The sequence below is a fragment of the Oncorhynchus nerka genome, linkage group LG17 (assembly GCF_034236695.1).
Source record: "Oncorhynchus nerka isolate Pitt River linkage group LG17, Oner_Uvic_2.0, whole genome shotgun sequence".
In the NCBI taxonomy this organism is placed as follows: Eukaryota; Metazoa; Chordata; class Actinopteri; order Salmoniformes; family Salmonidae; genus Oncorhynchus; species Oncorhynchus nerka.
The window spans coordinates 15928868-15956105 of NC_088412.1; the positions used below are offsets into that span (position 1 = coordinate 15928868).

General features: G+C 42.7%; 1 protein-coding gene across 1 annotated transcript; it reads left to right on the forward strand.

Annotated features, from left to right (window-relative positions):
• The first annotated feature begins 5263 nt into the window (after window positions 1-5263).
• LOC115145434 (zona pellucida sperm-binding protein 3-like) lies at window positions 5264-7902 on the forward strand. Its single transcript, XM_029686967.2, has 8 exons — window positions 5264-5892; window positions 5980-6098; window positions 6204-6307; window positions 6570-6747; window positions 6931-7048; window positions 7259-7341; window positions 7415-7494; window positions 7762-7902. The coding sequence occupies exons 1-8, from the start codon at window positions 5377-5379 to the stop codon at window positions 7824-7826; spliced, it is 1263 nt and encodes a 420-aa protein (XP_029542827.1). The 5' UTR covers window positions 5264-5376; the 3' UTR covers window positions 7827-7902.
• Window positions 7903-27238: the final 19336 nt, after the last annotated feature.

Genomic DNA, 27238 nt, shown 5'->3' on the forward strand with positions numbered 1-27238 from the left:
TATGAGTATTTCTGCAAAATCACCAGATGTTTTGGAATCAAAACATTACTGCACCTAAGGCACCAATGTAAAATAATATTTTTGGATATAAATATGCACATTAAAACATACATTTATTGTGTAACAAGATGTCCTATGAGTGTCATCTGATGAAGATCATCAAAGGTTAGTGATTAATTTTATCTATATTTTAGCTTTTTGTGACTCCTATCTTTTGCTGGAGAAATGGCTGTGTGTTTTTTCAACTTGGCTATGACCTATCATAATGTTGTGCTTTAGCTGGAAAGCATTTTTGAAATGGGACATGATGGGTAGATTAACAAGATCTTTATCTTTCATTTGCTGTATTGGACTTGTTAATGTGTGAAAGTTACATGTTTCCAAAAAAAAAAAAAGAATTTTGTGCTCTGCCTTTTGACTGGTCTGGGCCATATCTGATCTTGTGAAGGCTACTGGACACGCACATGGGTTAATCATACATAGACAACATTGGCCTGAACTTGTAAAGACCTCTGGACAGGAACATTAGGTAATCAGTGAGGGGCAACAGTAAGAGGGGGCATGTCACGCCACCAATAGAATCTATGCCCCAATGTTTGAGCCAATAAGAGAATGGAAACTAAGTAAGATAACAAGATTCATGAAGTGGAGTGATGATGTTATGTAAGGATAAGACTGTATAAAAGCCAAGCACTAAGAATGAGTTGGTTCTTCCATGGAATTGCTCGGCTTTGTTATTCTCTGTAATAAAATCTATTTGAATTCACAAGCTCCGGTATCTGATAAGCATTTGATTCAATATTTTCCACAACATCCTTCATCTGCAATAGTCTGGAAAAACTGACCAGAAGTAAGCTATCCTAATAATAAGCATGCACCATATTATTTTCACCTGTCAAGTCGTTTTAGTGCAGTTGACGGGAGACAAGGAGAGGACAGTTTTTTAGATGATTTGAGAAAGAGCCAGGCCCGGTTTCCCAAAAGCATCTGAAAGTGAAGTTCATCGTTAGAACCTTCATAGGTGCATCATTAAAACTCTGAGTTGTTTCACAAAAACATAGTTCTTAACATTGCACTTGACAATGCTTGTGTTCTAATGCCTGCCTCGAGACAACTCGTACGAGACCACTCGTAGGACAGCTAAGTGCTTCGCTAATGCTTTATTTGCCCTCCTGTGTCACTTTATACACTAAACATAGAATCAATTACAGGGTTCATCCATATCTGTGACCTCCAATAACTATACAACAAAGTTGACTGCAGATGACTTGCCAATGTCTTTGCAATTGATACGAACAAGCAACGCATATAAAGATGAGTCAAATGAAAACCGAGATGACTGCATTCGAATATAAATATTAGGGTTTAGGCCTATTTCAATCATATTGAAATACATATGTTCAATCAATAGTGTTCTATTTTGCTACTCGTAGACTACGGTACAGTGGTTCTTCCTGTAAAAGTAGCGTCGTACTGCAGCACAGCTTGCGGACTGCCGCAGAATTCTATGACACGTTATTTAAGTGTCAGCCATTGTTGCCATAAATGCTAGTTACACCTAGTTTGTCCACCAGAGGGCATCTATGAGAAGCATTTGACTTTTTTAAATATTGGCTGTACGAGAGAATTTAAAAGCTTTTTTTGTAAGGACATAGTATATGGGATTGATTTTAAGAAATGTAGCTTAATTAATATTATGGTGTTTCTATAATAGTATATCTACCCGCAAAACACCAGTCTCAACATCAACAGTGAAGAGGCGACTCCGAGATGCTGGCCTTCTCGACAGAGTTCCACTGTCCAGTGTCTGTTTTTTTGTCTATCTTAATCTTTTCTTTTTATTGGCCAGTCGGAGATATGGCTTTTTCTTTGCAACTCTGCCTAGAAGGCCAGTGTTTTGCAGGCACTATTTAATGAAGCTGCCAGTTGAGGGCTTGTGAGGCATCTGTTTCTCAAACTAGACACTAATGTACTTGTTCTCTTCCTCGGTTGTGCACCGGGGCCTCCCAGTCCTCTTTCAGAAGGAATGGTAAATTGCGTATCAATAAATAAACCATGTGCCATGGAATCGGTACATCGAAAATATCTTCCCAACTACTTTGCAATCTATATGGCACAGCTGTCAATTTTTTGGTACTTAAATGAAACTGGTGTAAATTTTTATTTATCACAATTTTCTTTCACCAATTTTGATCTTTAATGCAGTTCCTTAATTTTTCCCACTTCCACTTAATGAAGTAATTTCACATTTCTGTTCTCCGAATTCATATAGATAAGTAAATAAATAAAAACAACAGTAAAAAGACAGTGAAAATAATATACTATATATATACTATATCCGGTACCCCTTACCATGCGGTAGCAGAGGAAACATTCTATGACTGTGGTGGCTGGGGTCTTTGACAATTTTTACGGTCTTCCTCTGACACCGCCTGTTGTAGAGGTCTTGGATGGCAGTCAGCTTAGCCCCAGTGATGTACTGGGCCGTACGCACTACCCTCTGTAGTGCCTTGCAGTCAGAGGCCGAGCAGTTTCCGTACCAGGCAGTGATGCAACCAGTGAGGATGCTTTTGATGTTGCAGCTGTAGAACCTTTTGAGGATCTGAGGACCCATACCAAACCTTTTTAGTTTTCTGAGGGGAAATAAGTTTTGTCGTGCCCTCTTCATGACCAAGCTCTGAACTATAGTCTGCCTTCGTATTACTGAAAAACTTTATTAACCTGAAATAAGTATTGGAATTGAGGTAAAAATAAGTTTGAGAATGCATTCAACATAACTGATTTAAGCGTGTGTTCTTTCGATGGCGTCCATACTGATCATGTCCCTGCTTACAAATATCTGAATAGGTGAAAAGCCGTCTTAAAGCATATTGTGATGTTCATGCGTACGAATTGATTCCACAACAAGGATATTCGTTCAGGTGGTTTACTGATGATCAGCTTCTAAAGTAAATAATACATAGCACTAAAACTGTCTCATACAGAGTGTGGGCTAGTCATCTCTGGCACAAAACGGGGAGATCCATCATCCATGCAGTAAGATACCCTCCAATTTACAATAGGCAACCTTGAGAACATAACATTAGTGAACAGACCTACACTCCATCCCACAACAAGCTTTTATAGCTGCCTTATGCAAATGACTCAACATTTGAGCATACTTGACTGGGTGGCCAGCAGTACACTCCCCTCTTAACAATGCTGAGTCCTTTCAGCAAACACTTTAATATACTACAGACAATGCTTCACTACAGTCAATATCCTGACGTCTAAACTTGTCCTTTTACAGTAAACATGAACTACAGTGCAATAATTTGTCCTTTAAGTACATCAACAGTATGTTTATTTGTGTCACAACAGTCTTTCCAGAGTTAGCTCTCAGATCTTTCTTTACACCTTCCTCTCAAAGTCATTGTCTACATCTCTTCAGTCTCTTTCTCAGACGTAGTGTTTGTTGGGGCTGTGAGCTGCACTTTTGGATTTGCTCTTTGGCGCCGGCATTGTGCAGTAGGTCTAGTGGTGTGGTGAAGCCCTTTGTGTGAGGAGTGGCAGGCCCTTCCATAACATCAGTGTGGGAATAGGAGGGGGTAACATTGGGAGACATTACTCGTGCATCTTTGCTTGTGGAGGCAGCTGGTGCTTCAGAGTCTATCTCCAGGTTGATTATTGGAATCAGGTGTGTTAGGTGTGTTAGCTGGGGCTGGGGCAAATGAGTGGCCACTCAGGCCCCCGAGGACTGGAGTTGCCCATCCCTGTTATAAAATATACTTTAAAGCAGGGCTCTAAAACCCTGTTCCTGGAGAGTGACTTCCTGTAGTTTTTCGCTCCAACCCCAGCTGTACCTGATTCATTTGATCAACAAGCTTATTATTATAATCAGGTGTGCTAGATTAGTGTTGGATTGAAAACCTACTGGATGGTAGTTTTCAATATGCCAGAAGGCCATTCTGCTCAAACAAGGGGTGTCAAACCAACTCTGTTCCTGGAGTGCGACTGTCCTGTAGGTCGTGGCTCCAGCCCTAATGTAGCACAATTGATTCTAATAATTAGCTGGTTAGTAAATTTAGTCAAGTTAGCTACTACTGGGATTGGATTGAAAACCTACAGGAGGGTAGGGTAGGCCCAAGAACAGGGTTGGAGATCCCTGTGCCTAGTTTCCCAAAAGCATCTTAAATCAAAGTGCGTTGTTAGAACCTTTGTAGGAGCATAGTTAAATCTATGAACTGTTTCCCAAAACCATCATTATTAAGGTGCACTTTATAACACTTTAAACGAATGCTTGCCTCAGAACAGCTAAGTGCATCCTTACATTCTTTTTTGGCCTCCCGTGTCACTTTATACACAGAAGATCTCAGCTAAACATAGAATCACGTGGTATATCTTATCTCTATGACTGCAGATAACTTCAGAACAAAGTTGACTCCAAAATAAAGTTGCCTGTGTCTTTGCAATTGATACAAACATGACATAAAAATATTCTTCAAATGAAAACCGCAACCATTAAAATAAAGAGTGGGCCTATTTCAATCATATTGAAATACATTTCATATTATATTGTGCTAATTGTAGGCTGTCTGTAAGTTGCCTCAATATATTTCATGATGTGTAGCCAAAAGCGCACAATGGGGAAAATGTGTGATTTAATGCATTTTTATTTGGTAAGCATTAGAATAACCTGCCTTAATATTTGCAGCCATAAGGTGGTAATATCTCTCTAGGAATTGATCCGTCAATTCAAATGTTAAAAGACACATTTTGAATGGAGAAAGTTTTCACTTTCTTTCGATCCCATCAGTTTCGACACATTCTTCAACAATGCACTTAGCGATCATTCTCTCTGCGTGTTGTTTTGGGAAACGTGTTACATCTTCGGCTGTTGTGGGAAAGATGCATCATTAAAAAAAACTCATTAGGCTAAATGCCATTGCTATCAGGAAACTGGTCCAAGGACATTATAAATCAAGAATGGGCCACTCCAGTCCTCAGTGGCCAGAGTGATGTCACACTTCTTCCCCATCCCTAGCTAACACAGCTGATTAAACTAATTGTATTTTAAACTAAAGATTATGATTAGTTGATTATTGGAGTCAGGTGTGTTAGCTGGGGCTGGCTCAAAAGTGTGACACCAATCAGGCCCCGAGGACTGGAGTTGACCATCCCTATTTTAAATGAAGATACTTGACAGTATTGAGATACATCCAGTTCAGATTGTAGTATATGTGCAGCTGTGTAACATGTCTGGAACATCATTAGGTAAATCAAAAAAGGGGTGGAGTCAAACTAAGACAAAGGGATACAAAATGGCTGTTCAGAGACACTGTAGTTATTGCAAATGTCAAAGAAATATGTACAATTGCAACTAAAAACTAGCTAATAATGGCGCTCTGTATTACATTCTTTCTACTTCTTACCTTTGGCTGTTCAGCTACAGTTCAGCAGCTTTATCGGGAAGCGGAATCTTGGAGCCAAGTGGCAAATGCCCCTGGGAGATTAGTTCCACAGTATAGGCCTGTTCAAGAACCAGCCAGATTTCAACCAAGGCCTGTGCAATGGCCCGCCAGGGTCCAGACACCGCAAGTTCAAAACCCTTTCCTCCAGTCAAAGCAGACCTTCAATGAGCCTTTGACCTGGAGATATCCTGAAGATCCAGTCAAAGAGGTGCAGTTGGCTATTGATGAGCAGCGACCGCTGCCTGTGCCTGCCAGTAGCATTGCAGTTCAATGTGGGGAGACTGCTGCTCGTGTGGAAGTCAAACGAGATCTGCTCGGTATCGGCCAACTCATTCACCCAGCGGGTCTTACCTTGGGAGGCTGTGCTGTCACCGGGGAGGATGCTTCCGCTCAAGTTCTGATCTTTGTCACTGAGCTGCACGAATGTGGCAGCACTCTGACGGTAACATTGAGCATTAGCATCGTTATTACTTTCCTAGGTTGACTACCATTGATTTTCTTACAATGCTGTTTGCTGCTCTGATTCCAGATGACTGAGGATTCACTTGTCTATGTCTTCACACTCCGTTATACACCAGCCACCCTGGGCAGCAGCCCCATTGTTCGGACTAGAGAAGTGGTGGTCTGGGTTGAGTGCCACTATCAAAGGTGAGTTAACTACACCTGCGTTGGTACTTATTTTTTCTTCAGTTCAATCACCTTTAGATACACTTCCTTGGCCATTTGGTTTCACATTTAAAGACTCCTTTACAGAAATCATGATGTGAGCAGTGATTCAGTGAAGCCCACCTGGAATCCCTATGCCACCACTAAGGTTGCAGAGGAACTCCTCTACTTCTCCCTGAGGCTAATGACTGGTTAGTAACTGCTTGTCCTTGCCATATTGGCATTGCTCTTGACAGGCATTGACTTAAGTGCTGTCTCTGCACTTGTTTGTAAACTATGGTATTGCCAACTGGCAAATGTAACCGCTGCTTAGTTATTGGAATGAGGTGGCTACCCCAGAGTACAAAAGGATGGCAGTTATATTTGCCATGATAAAACCACACTGCTGATGTATAGACCCTGCTCTAGTGTATCTGACTTGGAATAAGCATTACTGTTGCCTTGTCTTTGCAGACAACTGGCAGTTGGAGAGACCCAGCAAAGAGTACGTCCTTGGAGATAATATTAACTTTGAAGCTTCTGTCGTCCAGTTCTTCCATGTGCCCCTCCGAGTCTTTGTGGACAACTGTGTAGCCACAGTCATCCCAAACGCCAACACTGTCCCAAGATATGCCTTCATCGAGAACCGTGGGTGAGTATCCTTTTGTAAGGTACTTGATCTAGTTCACGGACTAATCGTTTGCTTTAATCTGCTAAGGAAAGCATTTCCCATTCCTTCCACCTGCCCACACTTCAAATCAACAGCCACCTTGAATGGCATCCTTCCAGAGTTTCAGCAGTGTAGGTAGCCTAATTTTTATTTTGTGGCCTTCAGTTGTCTGGTCGACACCAAGCTGACAGGCTCCAGGTCCCAGTTCATACCTCGCACCATGGATGACGCGCTCCAGTTCCAGATCGAAGCCTTTAGGTTTCATGTTGTGAACACTGGCTCAGTGAGTAGTTAATCCTGAGATCTTCTGCAAATTAGCTTCGGAATGTCCAAATTTATAGAATTGGCTGTTTTGATTCACTTGAATCAAAAATGAAGTATGCTATGCCCAATATGGCTTGTGTTGTACCCAGCATGACGTTGCTTTGAATTGATGTCAAATGTACTAATTGTTATGTGGTACCAATGCTGAGACTTCAACCAATTTCAACAGCTATACATTACCTGCCTCCTGAAAGCCACAACCGCTTCATCCCCTATTGATCATGAGAACAAGGCTTGTTCCTTCTCAAATGGGTAAGTCTGGGTATATATGGCAGGGTGTGCACTTTGCTTGTACGTACTATATGCAACACTCTCTTTTCAATAGATGGCGCGAGGCCAATAAGAAAGACCAGGTGTGTGGCTGTTGTGACACAGACTGTGGCATGAGAAGGGAACCGGATCCAGGTACATGTGCACTACAGTCCAGTGTTTGTCATTCCTGGACAAAAATGTGCACCTGGGGTGCACACCTTTGTCCTAATCAAGTACTTACAGACTTGATTCACGTAAGCCTTTGGCTGCAAACTCTAGTGCTAGGCTGGAAAAAAGTGCACCCTCTGCGTAAATGACTTGCTCTCTGTTTTGTTATGTCGGACCCCAGTAAGCCGACACCAACAGCTAGTATAACGGATCCTAATAAATCAAATCAGGAAGGTTTTCTGCTCTTCCTAGATTTCCGGTGGGAGCAAGAAGCGTCTATTGGTCCTCTCAACATCAAAGAAAAGCTTCTTGACTGATGGCCTATTTAATCATTTGGAATGACATTCCTGTTGAAAAAACACATTATGGATGATTAAAAAATATGGATTTTAAGGAATCTGTCTTGAGTCTTTTGTTCATGAGCTTTTTAACGTGTAACTAGGTGTAAAATGAAGTACTACTTTTTGCTTGCTAGCTACTCTGGCAGTTTAACAAGAGGTGGTAGCTAAGCTTCTTTACAAACAAATTGGCAACTGTGCTAAATGGCTACCTAGCTAGGTTACTGTGGCTAGCCAAAAAGAGCATGTTTTGAAAATTAGATTGTGTTTTGAGTAAGTATTACCACCATAGGATTTTTAACATTCAAAGCAACTGAGAAGTCAGTGGCAGGAAATGTCACCTTAGCTTGCTACAGAACTTGAGTTATTGGTTGTTCTTGTGTCTTATCAGCCAACACCACTGCACAAACCTGTCACTGACAACTAGTGTAGCCTTGTCTGAAAATGTCCAATTTGGTTATTTGCAACTTGTTTGGACAGTCTGTAGTCAAACTGATTTGAGCATTAACTTCTTGCGTCGAGTCATGTCGGATCCGGTAGCGTAATCATAGCCTCAAGCTCAATACCATAACGCAACGTTAACTATTAATGAAAATTGCAAATGAAATTAATATGCTAGCTCTCAAGCTTAGCCTTTTGTTAACAACACTCATCTCAGATTTTCAAAAATATGCTTCTCTACCATAGCAAACTAGCATTTAGCGTTAGCATTTAGCGTTAGCATTTAGCGTTAGCATTTAGCATTAGCATTTAGCGTTAGCTTTAGCAGGCAACATTTTCACAAACCAGCAAAAACATTCAATTAATCATTTACCTTAACTTCGGATGTTTTCAATGAGGAGACTTCTCAGTTAGATAGCAAATGTTTAGTGTTTCCTGAGATTTTTTTTTGTGCAGGAGAAATCGGTCCGTTTGGTGCGTCACGTTTGGCTACTAAAAAAACCAGAAAATTCAGTTATCCAAACGCCAAACTTTTTTCCAAATTAACTCCATATCGACTGAAACATGGCAAACGTTGTTTAGAACCAATCCTCAAGGTGTTTTTCACATCTCTTCAATGATGTATCGTTCCTGGAAGTATGAGTCTCCTTCTGTATCGCATGGTACAAGGATTGCCACTGGGAATTACGCACCGACTTAGACAAAGGACACCGGGCGGACCCCTGGTAAATGTAGTCTCTTATGGCCAATCTTCCAATGATATGCCTACAAATACGTCACAATGCTGCAGACATCTTGGACGAACGGCAGAGAGCATAAGCTCGTTCACAGCATATTCACAGCCATATAAGGAGACATTAGTAAAACAGAGCGTCAAAAATCCTGATAATTTCCTGTTTGAAGTTTCATCTTGGTTTCGCCTGTAAGATCAGTTCTGGGGCACTCACAGATATCTTTGCAGTTTTGAAAACGTCAGTGTTTTCTTTCCAAAGCCGCCAATTATATGCATAGTCGAGTATCTTTTTGTGACAAAATATTGCGCTTAAAACGGGCACTTTTTTTTTATCCAATAATGAAATAGCGCCCCCATAGCTTCAAGAGGTTAAATGTTTCCCCCTAAACCACTTGTGTTGCTTTAGCAGTATGCTTAGGGTCATTGTCCTGCTGGAAGGTGAACATCCGTCCCAGTATCAAATCTCTGGAAGGCTGAAACCGGTTTCCCTCAAGAATTTCCCTGTATTTAGCGCCATCCTTCAATTCTGACCAGTTTCCCAGTCCCTGCCAATGAAAAACATCCCCACAGCATGATGCTGCCACCACCATGCTTCACTGTGAGGATGGTGCTCTCAGGGTGATGAGAGGTGTTGGGTTTGCACCAGACATAGCGTTTTCCTTGATGGTCAAAAAGCTACATTTTTGTCTCATCTGACCTGAGTACCTTCTTCCATATGTTTGGGGAGTCTCTCACATGCCTTTTGGCGAACACCGAACGCGTTTGCTTATTTTTTTCTTTAAGCGATGGCTTTTTTTCTGGCCACTATTTCGTAAAGCCCAGCTCTGTGGAGTGTATGGCTTAAAGTGGTCTTATTGACAGATACTCCAATCTCCGCTGTGGAGCTTTGCAACTCCTTCAGGGTTATCTTTGTTCTCTTTGTTGCCTCTCTGATTAATACCCTCCTTGCCTGGTCCATGAGTTTGTGTGCGGCCCTTTCTTGAAAGGTTTGTTGTAGTGCCACGTTCTTTATATTTTTAAATAATGCATTTCACACAACTCCATGAAACACCTCTTATTCCTCCACACATTCATAAAAATCCATATTTATCCACCATAATAGAAGTGGAACGGATCCAATGGATTTGCAGACTTCCATTCTGCAGTTCTCCAGCTGTAAAACCCCCCAGAAACAAACAAGTTAAATTATGCAAATGTTCAACTGCAAGACATGGTGAGAATTTGGAAAAAAAATAAAGATGCAATACTTTTGATTTTCAGTAAATACTGTGAAGGACTTAGGTTCTAAAATAATTATTCGGTATGTTTAATTATTTCAATGCAAACGCTTTCAAATGAGATTTGTTTAACCTTTTGTAACAGAGCACTGGGTGTAGCAAGTTAAACTCTCCAATCTCTAGGCAACACTAAACCCATTATTACATTAATTAACCCTTATGGCTTTGCCTTTTGCAGTGCTTGACAAATATTACAAGCTTTTTCAACAATATTCAATAGAACATTTATTGAGATAAACCAAGATCTTGACAATGTTAATTTAAAAAGTTTGAGTAATTTATTTTCTACTTTTCTATGGCTCTAATTTGCAGCTGGGGTGTTGCATCTGCCATTGTGTTTATCACTCTCTGACATAGACCCTCGCTTTCTGTGAAATAATTATGTTCAGGAAACACTTGAATGGTGAAGGCTGACCCAAGAGCAGCTCTGCCTTTCGATCCTATCAGTATCGACACCTTCTCCAACGATACACATAGCAACCCTTCTCTCTGCGTGGTGTTTTGGGAAACGCTTGTTACGTTGTAGGAAAGATGCATCGCCAAAACACTCAGAGGCCTACGTTCCATCCCTATCGGGAAACCGGGCCCAGGTCTACTGGAAGCTGAGTGTACCATCTCTAGACAATGTTTTCTCACATTGTTTCACGTGTTCCTAAATTTGCATTTCCAGTTTGCTTGTTTACTTTAATTTAGCTATTTATTCAGATGTATATAATAATTACCATGGAAATGGGGCCTCTTTGTGGGAAGAAAAAGCCACCCTGCAGAGAGAGATTATTTCTGCTGTATCTTTTTCTCTATAGATGCATATAAAATAATGAAAAGCATTCATCAAGTATTTCGAAGGCACATTAGTTTATGGAGATTGGCAGGTTTTCGCCCATAAAAATATGCTAATAATTTTGACTTTCTAGTTGCTATTTAAGTCTAATCAGTAACAATGGGTAAAAAGTTGAAGAAAAATCTTGTTTGTAACACTTTGCTTGTGCCCCTTTAATTGTGTTTCTTGGCAGTCATCCACATTGTTTTTATTCACGAATTACCAGAAATTGAGTATGCAGCGTATTCCTACTGTAGTTTGCATGAAATGAAAAGTAAGTTGTCTTTTAAGGGTGGCACTTTAATAAAAATGTAAATATATTTATCAAAGGCGGAGAGATGAATGTCAGCCCAGCTCTTGGTGATCCATTGCTAAGGGCCATGCAAATCTGTCTCTTTAAAGGCCTGGTGAGATTGCAAAATTGATCTCCTACCTAATTGGGACCTGTTAGACTGCTTTGATTTTCTCAAATGGCATAGGAATACTGTAGACACCAACCACACACAGGGACTCTGACAGACGGACAGACGCCTTCGGTCTGTCTATATGTTTGTAATTACACGGTGCCCTAAACATCCGTTACTGTCCTTTCGAAAATAGTGGCCTTCAAAATAAATGTTTTCCCTGTCTGTGACTGTGCTATTATGATGTCTCATAGAATTTAATTAACAAGAACAGTGCTTACTGTATTCCCTTTCCATAGAGCACAATGTCAAGACAGATGTTATTTCCTGCCTTGAAATGTCATGTCCAAAGAAACTTTCTGAAGCCAGATCTCTTAGATATGACTGAAGGGCCCATCCTGTTTCAGTACATGTGTGGTCAAACTGTATGATAGCTATTTTCTAAACGGAGACGTACCCATCAGAACTAGATGCTCAAGTCGCAGACCAACTTCATTCATGTGACACATTTCTGTCATAGTCCAGCCAAGTGTAGAACACTGTGTGACCGAGTTGTTGTGAGACTGGAGGAGGAGAAGGGGACAGAATGGGAGTGTAATCATGGGATGGATGGCCAGGAGCAGAGGTGACTGGAGAAGTGTATGGCTCAGCAGATTCTGCGGGACTGCTCGCTTGTCTTCCGCTGACCCTCGACCTTGTCTGTCCAAACCTCCTCTCCCATGGCCTCCAGTGTCCCCGAAAACTCTTACACCCATTCCTCTGCTCCAACCCTGTGCTGTGGTTAACACTTTCAAAGGATCTTGTTCCCCAACTTCTTAAAAGAATTGACTTTTCTCCTAATAAATGTGTTGCAGGCAACATGAATTTAGTCAATTTTCTGTGGTAAAGCAGAATGTCTCAGCATCTGTCCTTGTGAGCAGGTGTGTTCCAGTACTCACTTAATTATGTTAAATTGGTCAATTAATTGACTAATGGTGTGCATATCAGACCACTTGAAGAAGGTTAACTAAGGGTTAGGAATATACACAGGACTTCCGGGACTAAAACCCATCTTTTTAAACGGAGAGATGGATCAGGAAAGGTATGCCCACAGGGATGACAGAGTAAGAGGTAGAGGGAGAAAGACAGATGTTCAGAATATAGTCGTTTTGTGACAGCCTCTCAAGGGTCCTCATATATGCAGGCTGTTAATTATTTAGATGCAGTTGTGTTTTTCCTCTCCTCCTTGATTAGTCCCGGCTGAGTGACTGTGCGTCTTTTAGGGTCCCCAGGGAAGGCTATTCCAATGCAAGGTCATAGGGTGACGAGTCTCAACAGAACAGTGGACATTTGTTTTGTTGGTCATAAAGACATAATCCCACATTTCCTGGGGCAGAACACATACAAAAAAACATTCCGAAGTGTTCACTGCAAGTTTGCTTGTGCTTTTTTCCCAGAGGAAATAAAACGTTAAAAGCATCTGCTAATCAGCCAAATTTTTGAAGAACTTGTGCCCAAAACTTAGACAATGATTAGCTAATCACTGAAGATGAGTAAGATGTGGAAGAGAGGGGGCGTGCTTGCTCTATACACAGCCATACCAGGAGAGGTCTGTTGTGTCCCAAAATCTAATCCAATCCTTCATCCACTTTAGGAGCATGTTCGTGTTCCTCTGGTGGCCTCGTTTAAGCTGTCCACCTGAGGCTCACACACTGACACCATCTACTCCATTACCCCACACACCCATTTATTAGTCATTTAGGCCTCTATTAAATCTGCATTGTGGAAGTTCAGCTTTACAGCTTGATTGAAATTTAAATGCAAAGTTCCTGCTTTAGCGACGACTGCATTCATGGTAAATGCACCATATGTCGGCTCAATCTGAAATAGCCTTTAAATATCTATTGTGGAATCTGTAACGCTTCAGCGTTACAGCAGATACAGGGCCTTTCTATAAACTAGGGTACCAGTAAGGATGTCCTACACTGGACAGACAACTTGTTACAGCTGTTGATAAGTCATTGATAATAATTTTTTTCATGTCATTACATTAAGATATAAGGGGGATCATAGCTTTATCAATAAAATTCACAAGCTCATTTAGAACCTACAGTATGTTTAATCCTTTATCATGATTGTTGTCTTGAGGATTTGTCCAAAATCATGTGACATACAACTTTTTTTCCATATTTTATGGCAGTTAAGCATTAATCAGTTAAATTAGACATTGAACTTGAACCCTGTAAAAATCCCTTTTTTTCTATAGAGATCTCAGAAATGCAGTATAACTAGGTAACATTTCATGTCTCCTTATGTTACGGGGTGAAAATCATTTTAATGGGCACCCAAATCCAACATAATGTATGCGTTGCAACATTGAATGCTTCTAACCAAAAGAATGACCTTACCTTGACACTTAAACCCTGAATGTATACTGTCATTAACGTGGTTCTTCAATAATTATCTTAATAATTGTTTGATGCACATTTGGTGTCCAACTGATAAGTTCAGCATGGATATTTTCACACATCATCATCTGATCCAGGAAGGAATTTTCCAAATGACAGTCAAGTGACAAACAACTGTTGTGACAGGTCATGTGATGCAACAACAGCCCATGTGCTGGAAAAAAAGATGTTCCTGAGGAATGTCAAGGATATTTTGCTGTCTCATTGTTTTGCCTGTAAAGACAGTTGTGCATGGATCCACGTTGTATTGAATATGCCTAGCGAATTGATGTTGATCATCTGTTGTTGTCTGCTTGATTTACAGCAGGGTCTTGTTAGAATTACACAGAAAGCATAACGGTAATGAGTTCATGGTTTCATGTGTTTTTGTGCCTTGGATTGGACACCGAGTCCACTGTGTGCAATATGTGTAGGGAAAACTATTGCGCAACAACCAATTATTTTCCTTTTAATTATACTGAATATAATGACAATAAATGACATGGCCTAGTGGGCTTATTCACACTATGATCTGTTTATGAAATTTAAAACAGTATATGTTTTTTTTCTCCATGTTAGAAATGCAACAAACAAAAAAATGCCCAATTTCGTGATATCTAATTGCGATCCAATAACGATCTTCTCTCATTGCTGAAACACTCCAACGGGCTCGGGAGAGGCGAAGGTCGAGTCATATTTTTACATGACCTGCCAAACCCGCCCGCTTAACTTGAGAGCCAGCTGCATCAATGTGTCGGTGTTCATTCAACCGACGACCGAAGTCAGTCTGCAGGTTCCTGGCCCGCCACAAGGAGTCGATAGAGTGCAATGAGCCAAGTAAAGCCCCCCTGGTCAAACCCTTCCCGAACCTGGATGACGCTGAGACAATTGTGCACTGCCCTATGGAACTCTCGGTTGTGACACAGCCTGGGATCAAAACCGGGTCTGTAGTGACGCCTCATGCGCTGCCATGCGGTGCCTTAGACAGCTGTGCCACTCTGGAGGCCTTGTCCTGCAATTTTAAACAATATAAGGGGTTTGAACTTGAATTTGGAGCTCAAAAATTCAAGTAGACTACCGTAATAGGCCTACTGTTAAAATCCGATTTTCTCAATTTGATGCTTGAAAAGTTATTGTAATTATTGTAGCCAATTTATACGTTCTTCTGCTCCCTTATAATTATCTGTGACTTCATTTTTTATCAGTTTTTGTGAGCGAAGTGACCGCTTTTGTTTGTTTGATGCGGATAAAACCACCTGCAGCTACTATGAGGACGACAACATCTAACGTTGGCTACGACTTGACTTTCCATACAAATCCTTCCATTAAAAAAAGAACCTGGTTTTTGGTCACTTTCTCATTATAAAAACAGCAATGTTGAGATTCAAAGGGTGGGATTAATGCTACCGCTATTCATGGCTTTATTATGTGTGCCTGCGTCAGACACATTGACTTCATAAAAATCCAACCTAATTTGTCAGGCAATGTCCACATGATTTTCAAATATTTTAGAATGTAATAGTAATTTTAATATCAATGCATTGGCAAGGCCCCCCCAAAAATCATTATTCTTAACCCTCCTGTTGTGTTCATTTCATGTTAATTAATTCTCTGTTCCCGGTCCAAAATGACCGCCCCATTATAGCTGATTACAAATCCATAATAATACATATATTATCACCTAATGTTGTGTTAGATCTATTTATCAACTGAAGTTCTTGTGAACATTACACGTTTTGAACTTCTATTGGCTATTTATGGCCTTTAGGCCTCATTGACCTGAGCTCAAACAGCTCGTTTTGAATTAAAAAAGCATAATGTATGGATTATTTTTACTATAACAAATACTCAGATTAAACATATTGTGCTGTTTATCACAGACTACTTTGTGTCAAAGTTTAACAAGGACACTCTCCTCCTCACCAGTGTCATGATCAAAGATATGATCAAGAACCTCACATACAGTATATCGTTTGGTCATTGTGCTGCCACAGAATGAATTGTGAACAAGGCCTCAAAAAAGCTTTATATATTTAAACAATGTTGCAATTGTTTGAGAGAATGACAACAGGTGGGGTTCCCGTGGGGGAACGATTATTTTGGGGAAAGTTTCCTGTGGGGGTTGCCATGGAAGCCAAGAAGGGTAGTGAGGGGTGTGTGTGTGTGTGTGTGTGTGTGTGTGTGTGTGTGTGTGTGTGTGTGTGTGTGTGTGTGTGTGTGTGTGTGTGTGTGTGTGTGTGTGAACACACATGCATGTTGGGGTCTGGGAGAGGAAGTGTGTCCATCTGATTAATGGGCATGTGCCTTAACCTGTTGCTTCTACTCGGGACGCTTGCGTCCCAACTAGAGCTCTGGAAATGCAAATGCGCTACGCTAAATGCTAATAGTATTAGTATAAACTCAAAAGTTCATTAAAATACACATGCAGGGTATCGAAAAATTAAAGCTACACTCGTTGTGAATCCAGGCAACAAGTCAGATTTTTAAAATGCTTTTCGGCAATGGGTTCAAAGCATGAGAAGCTATTATCTGATAGCATGCAACACCCCAAAAGACCCACAGGGGACGTAAACAAAATAATTAGCATTTCTTTTAAGGGGGGAGGGGAGAAGGATTACGTTACACAAACCGCACAATAAAATAGAAAACATTCATTACCTTTCACCATCTTCTTTGTTGGCACTCCTAGATGTCCCATAAACACTATTTGGGTCTTTATTTCGATTAAATCGGTCCATATAAAGCCTAGATATCGTTATATGTAGACTGTGTGATAAACGAAAAAAGGAGAAGATTAATTGTGTGTCGTCTGCATTGTTTCAAAACGTAACGTCATTTTTTAAAATTCAAAAAGTCGACCCAACTCGGATAAACTTTCACAAAACACTTCAAATACGTTTGTAATGCAACTTTAGGTATTAGTAAACGTTAATAAGCGATAAAATTCATCAGGAGGCGATGTAAAGATCATTAGCTGTCCGTCTGGAAAAATGTCCGGCTAGAAACTCAACGAAAATATCCGGTCCTAGACCGGAGGAGATACGGTGTCCTGCATGTGTTTGACCAAGAAAAAACTTGAAGGGAAATGACAAGACTCTAGACACCGTGTGGAAGCTGTAGGTACTGCAACCTCAGTCAATTAATTGTGGTTCACGTTTATCAATGGGTTCAAGTAGCGCATGGATATATTTTCCCCATTTTCAGTGATCAGTTTTTCCTGTGCTTTTCGATGTAAATGCCGTTCTGGTAAAGCCACAGCAGTGATTTAACCAGTTTTTTAAACGTCTGAGTGTTTTCTATCCACACAGACTAAGCAAACGCATATACTATATTCCTGGCATGAGTAGCAGGGCGCTGAAATGTTGCGCGATTTTTAACAGAATGTTCAAAAAAGTAGAGGGTCGACTGAAGAGGTTAACTGAATTTTATACACCAATTGTAGTCTCACCCATTAATTTCTAATGACCTGTCATTTTTGACCTGGGAACACAACAGGTGTATAAAAGTTCAATAAAACACCCAAAATGTTATGAAGATCATCAAAATGTATTTTATGTTCAGATGCCCTGTGTGGATGAAGTCATGGAACCTTTTGACAATCAGAACTACATTAAATTAACTACATTTTTCAGTGAGAGAACTTGTAAATCGGTCCAATTGGACCAGAACACAGCAGGAGGGTTAAATTGGTAAGTAAATTATACAATAGTATAATATTGTATAATGTTATGTCACACATTGGCCCCATTATTTATAGAAACACCGTTGGACTCAAAGAGTAGAAGTTCTTTGGAAGTTCACTTCTAATTTCTCTTAACTAAAATTAAGCATGCTTGGATTTTTTTGTACACACTGTCTATAGACTGTGGCACCATTTTAATGGCACACACATTTAATGGCACACATAACAACATGAAAAGTATGACCCATAACATTGTCTAATTCATAATTACTTCTACAGCCATTAACACAAATAGGTTTTGGAATATTCCTGTGGTGTTATATGAAGGTGGACATGCATGTAAGCCAGCAGCCAGGGTGTTGGTGTTAAAGGGGGTATGTGTGTGTGTGTGTGCATGTCTCTATGAGTGGGTGAGGGATGTGCTGCTTTTGTACAATGAATACAGTATTCATCAAATAAGGTCTCAGGGCTCTACGCTGACCTCTTTTACAAGGAGATGTTGAAAAATGTAGGCGCACACAAATAAATTTAGGAGCACAATGAAAATATTTTAAGTAATAAAGCTAGAATCCTTCATTTTTTCTGGGCACACTGGTGCTCCTATATAAATGAAAATGCCATGTCTCACAGTGTCACCGAAAGTTAGCGGCATTCTGCGATCGAAGTCACCGGCTTTCTAGCCATCACCGCTCCATTTTTCATATATCCATTTGTCTTGTTTCCATACACACCCGGTTTTCATTTCCCCAATCAATCTACTTTTATTTAACCCTCTGTTTCCCATCATGTTTTGTGTGTAATTGTTTCATGTTATGTGGTGTTAGTTTACATGCTTTACTTTTATGTTCTGTTTTTTGAGCGCGTTTGATTTATGTAGTGCTCTCGTTTTTGGAACTATAATAAAAGTGTGCCTGTGCCTACTCTGCTCTCCTGTACCTGACTTTGCCTCCAAAACACCATTGACAGAATTACACACCTCGAATGGAGTCAGCAGGAGCAGGATCCCCGGTTAGAGTTTTCGAGGAACGCATCCAGGAACATTCGGCCATGTTACATCATCTTGGTGCCATGATGGAACGCGTTGTCCAGACCATGGACCGCTGGAAGAGACAGTAAGGCTCTCCAGTGCTTCGACCAGCACAACCCGTTCCATCCGGAGAGAATTCCAGTGGGATGCGTCTCTTCCTTCCCAGGGAGTATGATGGAACGGCAGCACAGTGCCAGGGATTCTTGTTACAATTGGACCTCTACCTGGCCACTGTGCACCCAGCTCCCTCAGGAGGGGAGAGAGTGGCCACCCTCGTCTCCTGCCTCACAGGAAGAGCGCTGGAGTGGGCAAACGCCGTGTGGAGAGAAGGAGACACGGCGCCAGACCACTTTGAGGAGTTCACCCATCGCTCCAGGGCCGTCTTCGACCATCCACCTGAGGGCAGAGTTGCAGGGGGAGAGGCTCTTCCATTTGAGACAGGGGACGAGGAGCACCCAGGACTTCGCCCTGGAATTCCGGACCTTGGCCGCCGGAGCAGGCTGGAACGACAGGGCCCTCATCGACCATTATCGATGTAGCATACGAGAGGACGTCCAACGTGAGCTGGCCTGCAGGGATGCCACCATTTCCTTTGACCAACTAGTGGATTTGTCTTCCGGTTGGATAACCTGCTGGTCACCCGCGGACGTCCAGAGGGGGCTCTGTCGGTTCCAACATCCAGCACATTTGCACCACACTCATCCAGAGTCCTCTGTTGATCAACTGTTTGTGCCTGTTTGTATCCCTGAGTTTTCCCCACATTCCCAGCATAAGGCGCTCCTCGACAGAGCATTAGCCATTAGGTTAGGGATCCCTATTTTTCCTATAGTTAGTCCCGTTCCTGTGCACGCTCTAGATAGTCGACCATTAGGGTCCGGGCTAATCAAGGAGGCCACCATCTCCTTAGCCACGGTTATGCAGGAGAATCATGAGGAGAGAATCAGTCTCTTTCTCATTGACTCTCCTGCATTTCCTGTGGTACTAGGCCTTCCTTGGTTGGCTCTGCATAACCCCAACAGAGGGCCCTCACGTGGTGGTCGCGAGAGTGCTCAGGGAGGTGTGTAGGGGTTTCTGTTGGTGCTACCTTGGTGGAAAGTCCAGACCAGGTCCCCCAGAATACGCCGATTTGGCTCTCGCCTTCTGTAAAAAGAAGGCTACTCAATTACCACCTCAACGATGGGGGGATTGTGAGATAAATCTCCTGGCGACGGTGGCTATGGATACATATGTCTCTGAATCCCTGCGTCAGGGGTGCATTCGGCCCTCTACTTCACCCGCCTCCTCCTGTTTCTTTTTTGTGAAGTAGGATGGAGGTTTACGCCCGTGCATTGACTATAGAGGTCTCATTCAAATCACGGTGAGGTACAGTTACCCGCTACCTCTTATCGCCACGGCGATTGAGTCAATGTATGGGCACGCTTCTTCATGAAACTGGATCTCAGGAGTGCGTATAACCTGGTGCGTATCCGTGAGGGAGACAAGTGGAAGACAGCGTTCAGTACCACCACATGGCATTATGAGTACCTCGTCATGCCGTATGCGTTGATGAATGCTCAATCAGTTTTCCAACCCTGCACAGCTAGGGTGTAGTGGTGCATATCGATGACATTCTTATTTACTCTGCAACACGCGCCGAGTATGTGTCCTTGGTGCGCAAGGTACTTGGACGACTGTTGGAGCATGGCCTGTACGTCAAGGATGATAAATTCCTGTTCTTTCAGCAGGCCGTCTCCTTCCTAGGGTATCTCATTTCCACATCATTGGCCGACTGCATAATTGGCCGACTCACTTTAAAAGAGGTGCAGCGATTTTTAGGGTTTGCCAATTACTACCGGAGATTTATCCGGGGTTTTGGACAGGTTGCTTCGCCAATTACCTCACTGCTGAATGGGGGGTCCTGTAAGGTTGCGTTGGTCTGGCTGAGGCGGACAGGGCTTTTGGTCAACTAAGAGCTTTGTTTACTTCTGCTCCTGTGCTGGCCCATCCTGATCCCTCTTTGGCATTCATAGTGGAGAGCACGGCACCGAAACTCCGCCCCTGTGCTTTCTTCTTGAAGAAGCTCAGCCCAGCGGAGCGTAACTATGATGTGGGGGACCGGGAGTTGTTGGCTGTGGTTAAAGCGTTGAAAGCGTGGAGACATTGGCTTGAGGGGGCTAAACGTCCTTTTCTCACCTAGACTGACTACTGCAACCTGGACTGACCACCGCAAACCACCACAACGACCTTGGTCACATCTGTCAGTGGATTTCCTAACGGATCTTCCTCTCTCACAGGGAAATACCACGATCCTGGTCGTTGTGGATCGTTTTCAAGTCATGTTGTCTCCTCCCTCTGCCTGGTCTCCCTACGGCCCTACAGACTACAGAGGCCCTGTTTACACACGTCTTCCGGCACTACGGGGTGCCTGAGGATAAAGTGTCAGATCGGGGTCGCCAGTTCACGTCGGGAGTTTAGAAGGCGTTTATGGAACGTCTGGGGGTCTCGATTAGCCTTGCTTCAGGTTTTCACCCCGAGAGTAACGGGCAGGTAGATAGAGTCAACCAGGATGTGGGCAGGTTTCTGCGGTCCTCTTGCCAGGACCGGCTGGAGGAGTGGTCAGTGTTTGTGCCCTGGGCTGAGATGGCACAGAAGTCGCTTCGCCACTCCTCCACTAACCTCTCCCCCTTTCAGTGCATATTGGGGTACCAGCCAGTTCTGGCACCGTGGCATCAGGGTCAGACCGAGACTCTTGAGGTGGACGACTGGTTTAGGCGCGCGGAAGAGACATGGGAGGCCGCCCGTGTCCATCTCCAGCGCGTTGTGAGTCACCAGAAAGCCAGCGCGGACTGTCACCACAGTGAGACCCTGGTGTTCGCACCGGGGGACTGGGTCTGGCTCTTGACCTATAACCTGCCCCTCCGCCTGCCCTGCCAGATACTGGGTCCGCGGTTTGTGGGGCCATTTAAAGTCCTGAGGAGGGTGAACGAGGTATGTTATAGATTACAGCTTCCCTCTGATTATTGTATTAACCCCTCGTTCCATGTGTCTCTCCTCAGGCCGGGGGTGGCTGGTCCGCTCCAGGAATCTGAGGTGCGGGAGGTCCCTCCGCCCCCTTTGGACATCGAGGGGGCCCCGGCGTACATTGTTCGTTCCATTCTGGATTCCAGGCATCGGGTGGGGGCCTTCAGTACCTCGTGGAGTGGGAGGGGTATGGACCAGAGGAGAGGTGCTGGGTTCCGGTTGCAGATGTCTTGGATCCTGAAATGCTGCGGGAGTTTCACCGTCACTGGCCGGATCGCCCTGCGCCTCGTCCTCCGGGTCGTCCACAAGGATGGTGTCGGCGCGATGCTGGAGCCGCGCGTCAAGGAAGGGGGGTACTGTCACGACTTCCGCCAAAGTCGGGTCCTCTCCTTGTTCGGGCGGCAATCGGCGATCGACGTCACCGGCTTTCTAGCCATCACCATTCCATTTTTCATATATCCATTTGTCTTGTCTTGTTTCCATACCCACCTGGTTTTCATTTCCCCAATCAATCTACTTGTATTTAACCCTCTATTTCCCATCATGTTTTGTGTGTAATTGTTTCATGTTATGTGGTGTTAGTTTACGCGCTTTACTTTTATGTTCTGTATTTTGAGCGCGTTTGATTTATGTAGTGCTCTCATTTTTGGAACTATAATAAAAGTGTGCCTGTTCATTATACTCTGCTCTCCTGCACCTGACTTTGCCTCCAATACACCATTGACACACAGCTAAATATTTAGGTGCATATGCGATTAAAATAGTCGCACTATAGAGCTCTGTCTATTGTATCCAGTGACAAATGAATGTCTCTGTACCGGAAGATGGCGTTAGATAAGAATTGCTTTGTTGTAGGACAGAATAGATCTTTGTCAGTGAAGAGATATGAGAGCCTCCACATTTGTTCCCTGAAATCGTGTCTTCAATTTCTAAGTGTATGAACTTGAACCTGTAACATTGTTTTACACCTGTATGTCTGTCTTCTCAAACTGACAAATGTGTACCTCTTGCTTAAGCTGAATGGCCATTTTTATCATCAGCAACACATTTGTCTTGTTCCGAGAGATATTTCTGTGTTGCTGTTGACAGACAGACTGCTGTGTATTATGTGAACAGATACCGTCTGATGGTTGAATATGATTCTCTTTTAGTGTTTGATTGGATCTGTCTGCCCATGTACGTCAACAATAACTCAAATTTTGCAACCCTACCTGTATGATCACAGGTAGGGTTGCAAAATTCTGGTAACTTTCCCCAAAGTTTTCCAGAAATCCCGGTTGAAGGATTCCTCGAATCAAAAGTGAATATACAGGAAATCCGAAGTCTTCCAACCAGAATATCTGGAAAACCAGGGAATTTGGGGAAAGTTACGAGAATTGTGCAACTCTAGTCACACGGTAGAGAACTTGTGCTGTCTACAGTACCGCAAGGTGACTATGGTTGCCTAGATGAGTCATCCCCTCGATGGGGACCCTCCCTGGATGGACTACGTGTGCCAATCTCTCATCAAGTTCCTTACTTTAATGCTAAATTGTAATTATTTCACCTCTATGGCCTATTTATTGCCTACCTCCCTACTCTCCTACATTTGCACACACTGTACATAGATTTTTCATGTTTTTTCTATTGTGTTATTGACTGTACACTTGTTAATGTGTAACTCTGTGTTGTTGTTTTTGTCGCACTGCTTTGCTTTATCTTGGCCAGATCGCAGTTGTAAATGAGAACTTGTTCTCAACTGGCCTACCTGGTTAAATAAAGTTGAAATAAATAAATGAAATAAAACTTTGATTGTAACGTTCAAGCAGATGTCAGAATGTCCTGAATGTTATGTGATTCTAGCCCATAGTGGACCGGTAATATTTCTGCTAATTGGTATATTAACCCAGTTGTCACAGTCAAAAGAAAACAACACACACTATACGTGCTGTACTAGGACACAGTGTTCCCTCATTCAATAATGATGTTTCTAATTAATACTGCGCACAGGGAACATTAATATGTTGCTTCTACAGTAAACCAAATGCCTCAGATATGAAGCATATGCTGAAGTATAATTCAGTAATAACAGCACAAGGCTAAACTCAAGATGAAAGGTCAACTCTAACCCTCAGTGCCAATGGTTTCTTATTGTGCTCTCACTGTATCAATTTAAAACATTGTTTGAATGTATAGTGGAGTTGAAATCAAGTGCCTGTGCAGAAGGGAGAGGGTTTGCTTCGATGAACTCTCCTGAATTGGTTTAACTTTCCACACGGTAGTCATGACAACCCTTGCCCTTGTGGGATGTGGAGATTTTCTTGAGGCTAGGACTCTCTTTTACCCACATTTATCGACCCTTCTCTCACTGTGGATCTTACCCAAGTTTATACACCCTTGTGGATTTTATCTTCTCTCACTGGATCTTACCCACGTTTATCTACCCTTCTCTCACTGTGGATCTTATCCACGTTTCTTCCAAGTTGTGTGGATATGCCAGAGTCATTTTGGATTTGGACCCACATCCCTTACTTGTGATGTGCAAAATATAGATGTAGGCTGTCTGATGCGTCTTTTCAACACTGCTAAGGCGAGGTGACCTTTCTGTGTTATTGCTTTTACAGGCTCCTGGAGTTGTGATGAAAAAGCCCTGTGAATTCTAAGGTTACCTGTCTGCTGTATTAGTTCTAACCCTCTGCCTGGAAAAGCATCAAGTGCATCAACATCTAGTTGGTTGATTATACAGCATCTATTTCTGTAAACATGTATAACCAAAAAGATATGGATGCACTGAATGATGGTATACTGTTGTATAAAATACTCACGCTGAAGATTAACTAAGTTGTGTAGACACCTATGGAAACGAACAATTAAATGTCTGTGTATTTGTGTCTGTGTGTGTGTGTGCCTCTGTGTGTATATGTAAACTCAGAAAAAAAATGTCCTATCACTGTCAACTGCATTTATTTTCAGCAAAGTTAACATGTGTAAATATTTGTATGAACATAACAAGATTCAACAACTGAGACAAGTTCCACAGACATGTGACTAACAGAAATGGAATAATGTGTCCCTGAACAAAGGAGCGGGGGGGTCAAAATCAAAGGTAACAATCAGTATCAGGTGTAGCCACCAGCTGCATTAAGTACTGCAGTGCATCTCCTCATGGACTGCGCCAGATTTGCCAGTTCTTGCTTTGAGATGTTAACCCACTCTTCCACCAAGGCACCTGCAAGTTCCCGGACATTTCTGGGGGGAATGGCCCTAGCCCTCACCCTCCGATCCAACAGGTCCCAGACGTGCTCAATATGACAGATCCGGGCTCTTCGCTGGCCATGGCAGAACACTGACATTCCTGTCTTGCAGGAAATGATGCACAGAATGAGCAGTATGGCTGGTGGCATTGTCATGCTGGGAGGTCATGTCAGGATGAGCCTGCAGGAAGGGTACCACATGAGGGAGGAGGATGTGTTTCCTGTAAAGCACAGCGTTGAGATTGCCTGCAATGACAACAAGCTCAGTCCGATGATGCTGTGACACACCGCCCCAGACCATGACGGACCCTCCATCTCCAAATCGATCCCGCTTCAGAGTACAGGCCTCAGTGTAATGCTCATTGACTTACAACAGGCCAACAAGCCCTCAGTCCAGCCTCTCTCAGCCTATTGTGGACAGTCTGTGTTTGTGACAATCAGATGATCAGCTGTCTGTCTCCCTGTAGCGTTGTCTAGGCGTCTGACAGTATGGACATTGCAACTTATTTCCCTGGCCACATCTGCAGTCCTCATGCCTCCTTGCAGCATGCTAGTCATGTGTGCACCTCAGCCACGCTCAAGGACCTAAACGATATCATAAACGCCATCGATGCGAGACATTTCTGTGCAGCCATATTCATCGACCTGGCAAAGGCTTTTGACTCTGTCAATCGCCACATTCTTATCACCAGACTCAACAGCCTTGGTTTCTCAAATGATTGCCTCGCTTGGTTCACCAACTACTCTAAAAAGGTTCAGTGTGTCAAATCGGAGGGCCTGTTGTCCGGACCTCTGGCAGTCTCTATGGGGGTGCCAAAGGGTTCAATTCTCGGGCCGACTCTCTTCTCTGTATACATCAATGATGCCGCTTTTGCTGCTGATGATTCTCTGATCCACCTCTATGCAGACGACACCACTCAGTATACTTCTGGCCCTTCTTTGGACACTGTGTTAACCCTCCTCCAGACGAGCTTCAATGCCATACAACTCACTTTCCGTGGCCTCCAACTGCTCTTAAATGCAAGTAAAACTAAATACATGCTCTTCAACCGATCTGCCAGCACATGCCCGCCCGTCCAGCATCACTACTCTGGACGGTTCTGACATAGAATATGTGGACAACTACAAATTCGCAAAACAAAGCATCCTTCAATCATGCTGCCAAACATACCCTTGTAAAACTGACCATCCTACCGATCCTCGACTTCAGCGATGGCATTTATAAAATAGCCTCCAACACTCTACTCAACAAATTGGATGCAGTTTATCAAAGTTCCATCCGTTTTGTCACCAAAGCCCCATATACTACTGTCGCGTTTTATCAAGGTGGGTGGAATCAGGTGCAGAGAGCAGGTTTCAGATATTTGACAGTTTATTCTCCGGTGCACAAAAACACGGTCAACCCAACACACAGGGTGAATAATCCAACACAGGATCAAAAATAGACCGGAGAATAAAACACAAGCACTACACCAAATGACATGAATACAAAAACAATCCCGCACAAAACAAGGGCGGGACAATGTATACGAAATGCTTCAGTCTGGTTTTAGACCCCATCATAGCACTGAGACGGCACTTGTGAAGGTGGTAAATGACATTTTAATGGCAACGGACCGAGGCTCTGCATCTGTCCTCGTGCTCCTAGACCTTAGTGCTGCTTTTGATACCATCGATCACCACATTCTTTTGGAGAGATTGGAAACCCAAATTGGTCTACACGGACATGTTCTGGCCTGGTTTAGATCTTATCTGTCGGAAAGATATCAGTTTGTCTCTGTGAATGGTTTGTCCTCTGACAAATCAACTGTAAATTTCGGTGTTCCTCAAGGTTCTGTTTTAGGACCACTATTGTTTTCACTATATATTTTACCTCTTGGGGATGTTATTCGAAAACATAATGTAAACTTTCACTGCTATGCGGATGACACACAGCTGTACATTTCAATGAAACATGGTGAAGCCCCAAAATTGCCCTCGCTAGAAGCATGTGTTTCAGACATAAGGAAGTGGATGGCTGCAAACTTTCTACTATTAAACTCGGACAAAACAGAGATGCTTGTTCTAGGTCCCAAGAAACAAAGAGATCTTCTGTTGAATCTGACAATTAATCTTAATGGTTGTACAGTCGTCTCAAATAAAACTGTGAAGGACCTCGGCGTTACTCTGGACCCTGATCTCTCTTTTGAAGAACATATCAAGACCATTTCGAGGACAGCTTTTTTCCATTTACGTAACATTGCAAAAATCAGAAACTTTCTGTCCAAAAATGATGCAGAAAAATTAATCCATGCTTTTGTCACTTCTAGGTTAGACTACTGCAATGCTCTATTTTCCGGCTACCCGGA

Bases quoted from the DNA above. Each gene is read 5' to 3' on its own strand.
- LOC115145434 (XM_029686967.2), top strand. From the start codon at position 5,377: ATGGCGCTCTGTATTACATTCTTTCTACTTCTTACCTTTGGCTGTTCA. The intron at 5,893-5,979 runs GTAACATTGAGC...CTCTGATTCCAG, and splicing joins AATGTGGCAGCACTCTGACG to ATGACTGAGGATTCACTTGT. The intron at 6,748-6,930 runs GTGAGTATCCTT...TGTGGCCTTCAG, and splicing joins GCCTTCATCGAGAACCGTGG to TTGTCTGGTCGACACCAAGC.